Raw genomic sequence first — 1,844 nt, 5'->3', positions numbered from 1 at the left:
CTAAGCCTGGGGGGGATCTTGTTCTGGTCTCGGGGGGGACGCTGGCCCGTGGGCAACTGGCCCCAGGGGTGCGGGGGGACCCTGGCCCCTCGGTAGGGCTCTCCCCAGCCCCGCTGCCATCTCCAAGCCCCCTGACCCCCAACCTCTTATCCCCCCCAGGCGGTACTTCGTGGACCTGACCAGCATGAAGGAGCACTTTAGGTCCAAGGTGCACAAGAAGAGGTAAGGGGTGGGGGAAGCCGAGCAGGTCCCTGAGCAGCCCCATGGGCCCCTGTCCTACCCCGGAGCAGGCTGTGGCCCCCCAGCCCCACTCCATCGGGGGTGAGACGGGGGGTGGTGTCAGTTCTGGACCGGTCTTGTTTCGAGGAGCCGGGGTGGACGGCTTCAGCCCTCCTCTCTGCCTTCCCCTCAGGCTGAAGCAGCTGCGGGAGGCACCGTACACACAGGAGGAGGCAGAGCGCGCCGCCGGGATGGGCTCCTACATCCCCCCGAAGAAAGTGGAAGTGCAGACCCAACCGCTCGAGGAGGTCACCGAGATGGAGGCGTCCAGCTGAGCGGGGACTGAGGGGGTCGGGGGCAGCTCCGTAAGGGCGTTCTTTGTCCTCAGCTTTGTGAGAAAAAACACGCCTCAGCGCAGCCTGCCAGCGAGCGGACGCACCGCTCCTCCCAGCGGCCCTCCTCGCCGGGGCACTAACGAGGAGAAGGAGCCAGCGAGACCCCGGGTGCCCTCGCTGTGTGTCCTCCTTTTTGGGGAAGGGGCAAGCCGCTTTGTCCCTAAGCACTGGCGTGACTGTACACTCATCTTTTTGTTTTCAGAGCGGTTTTAGGCTTCTCTTCTTGGGTCAGAGTTTCAATCCGGTGAGTCACCCATTAAAATATGTCAACAAACAGGCTGGCAGTGTTGAGAGCTCTGTGTGAGCATGACCCAGGCCCTCTGGAGGGTGGCAGTCGCCCCTCGGGGTGAAAGACAACCAAGCTCTCGGTGTTGTGTTCTTCCAGATCACACAAAGGGAAAAATATTTCCAGCATCTGTGCCAGCCAGGAGGAACGGCCGCATCCCGGTGCTGCTGCCCTTGGCAGGGTGGTTAACGGACCCTGCTGGCAGGGGGATCCCAGTATGCTGGTAGCAGATACGGGACTGCTTTTTTGGGGGCAAATACGTGCTTGAGTGAACTTTTCATCAAGCGCTTGAGTCTAGTAAGCAGCTGGTTGCAGTGCTGGCCCTGTCTGTTTGGGCCTTGAGCAGGGAGTGCTGGTGTCCCCCCAGCGGGGACACTTCCAGGCTTCTGTCCCTTAAAACCCAGTGCCTGCAAAGTGATTTCATCTTCCCAGAGGGCTGGGGCTGCGTGCGTGGCGTGATCAGCCTCCCCCCCACCGCCATGTCCACCAGCCTGATGCTGCTGTGATCCCGCCGGTGACCCTGCCTCCGCCTGCCGGGCTCTCGGGGGACTTTGCGTGACAATGTCACCATCTGCTGCTGCGAATTCCTGCAGAGCGGCTCTCTCCGATGCAGCCCTGGCAGCAAAACCCTCAGCCTGGAGGTTTGTCCCTCCTGCTGACCCGGGGACGGGGCGCTGGGTCGGAGCGGCAGAAAGGCGGCGTGACAACGCTGTGCTCGTCGGCAGGAAAGGGTTTATTTCCATGCAGCCTGCCCGGATTTGTGCCCCCCCCCTCCTCGAGCCGGGGAGATGAAGGCGACTAAATCTAGCTATTAGCATCTCTAGGGGCAGCTCCATGGGGGGTTTGGTGGGTGCGAGGGGACCGGGAAGGTGGCAGACCCCATCCCGGTGGGATGTGCCTGCCCGGGGGACATGTCGCCGACCCCGTGGCCCCATCTCTCCCCC

At 62.7% G+C, this 1,844-nt stretch overlaps 1 protein-coding gene across 1 annotated transcript in view; it reads left to right on the top strand.

Moving 5' to 3' along the window:
* ZNF593 (zinc finger protein 593) overlaps positions 1-554 on the top strand; it is a 2,444-nt gene extending 1,890 nt beyond the window's left edge. Inside the window, exons 2-3 of the mRNA XM_009882228.1 lie at positions 160-222; positions 413-554. Coding sequence (XP_009880530.1) covers positions 160-222; positions 413-554 — 205 coding nt within the window. The remainder of the gene's footprint in view (positions 1-159; positions 223-412) is intronic.
* Positions 555-1,844: the final 1,290 nt, after the last annotated feature.

This window comes from Charadrius vociferus, unplaced genomic scaffold (assembly GCF_000708025.1).
Source record: "Charadrius vociferus isolate BGI_N301 unplaced genomic scaffold, ASM70802v2 scaffold613, whole genome shotgun sequence".
NCBI classification, from domain to species: domain Eukaryota; kingdom Metazoa; phylum Chordata; class Aves; order Charadriiformes; family Charadriidae; genus Charadrius; species Charadrius vociferus.
This window is presented reverse-complemented; position numbering and strand designations above follow the sequence as displayed.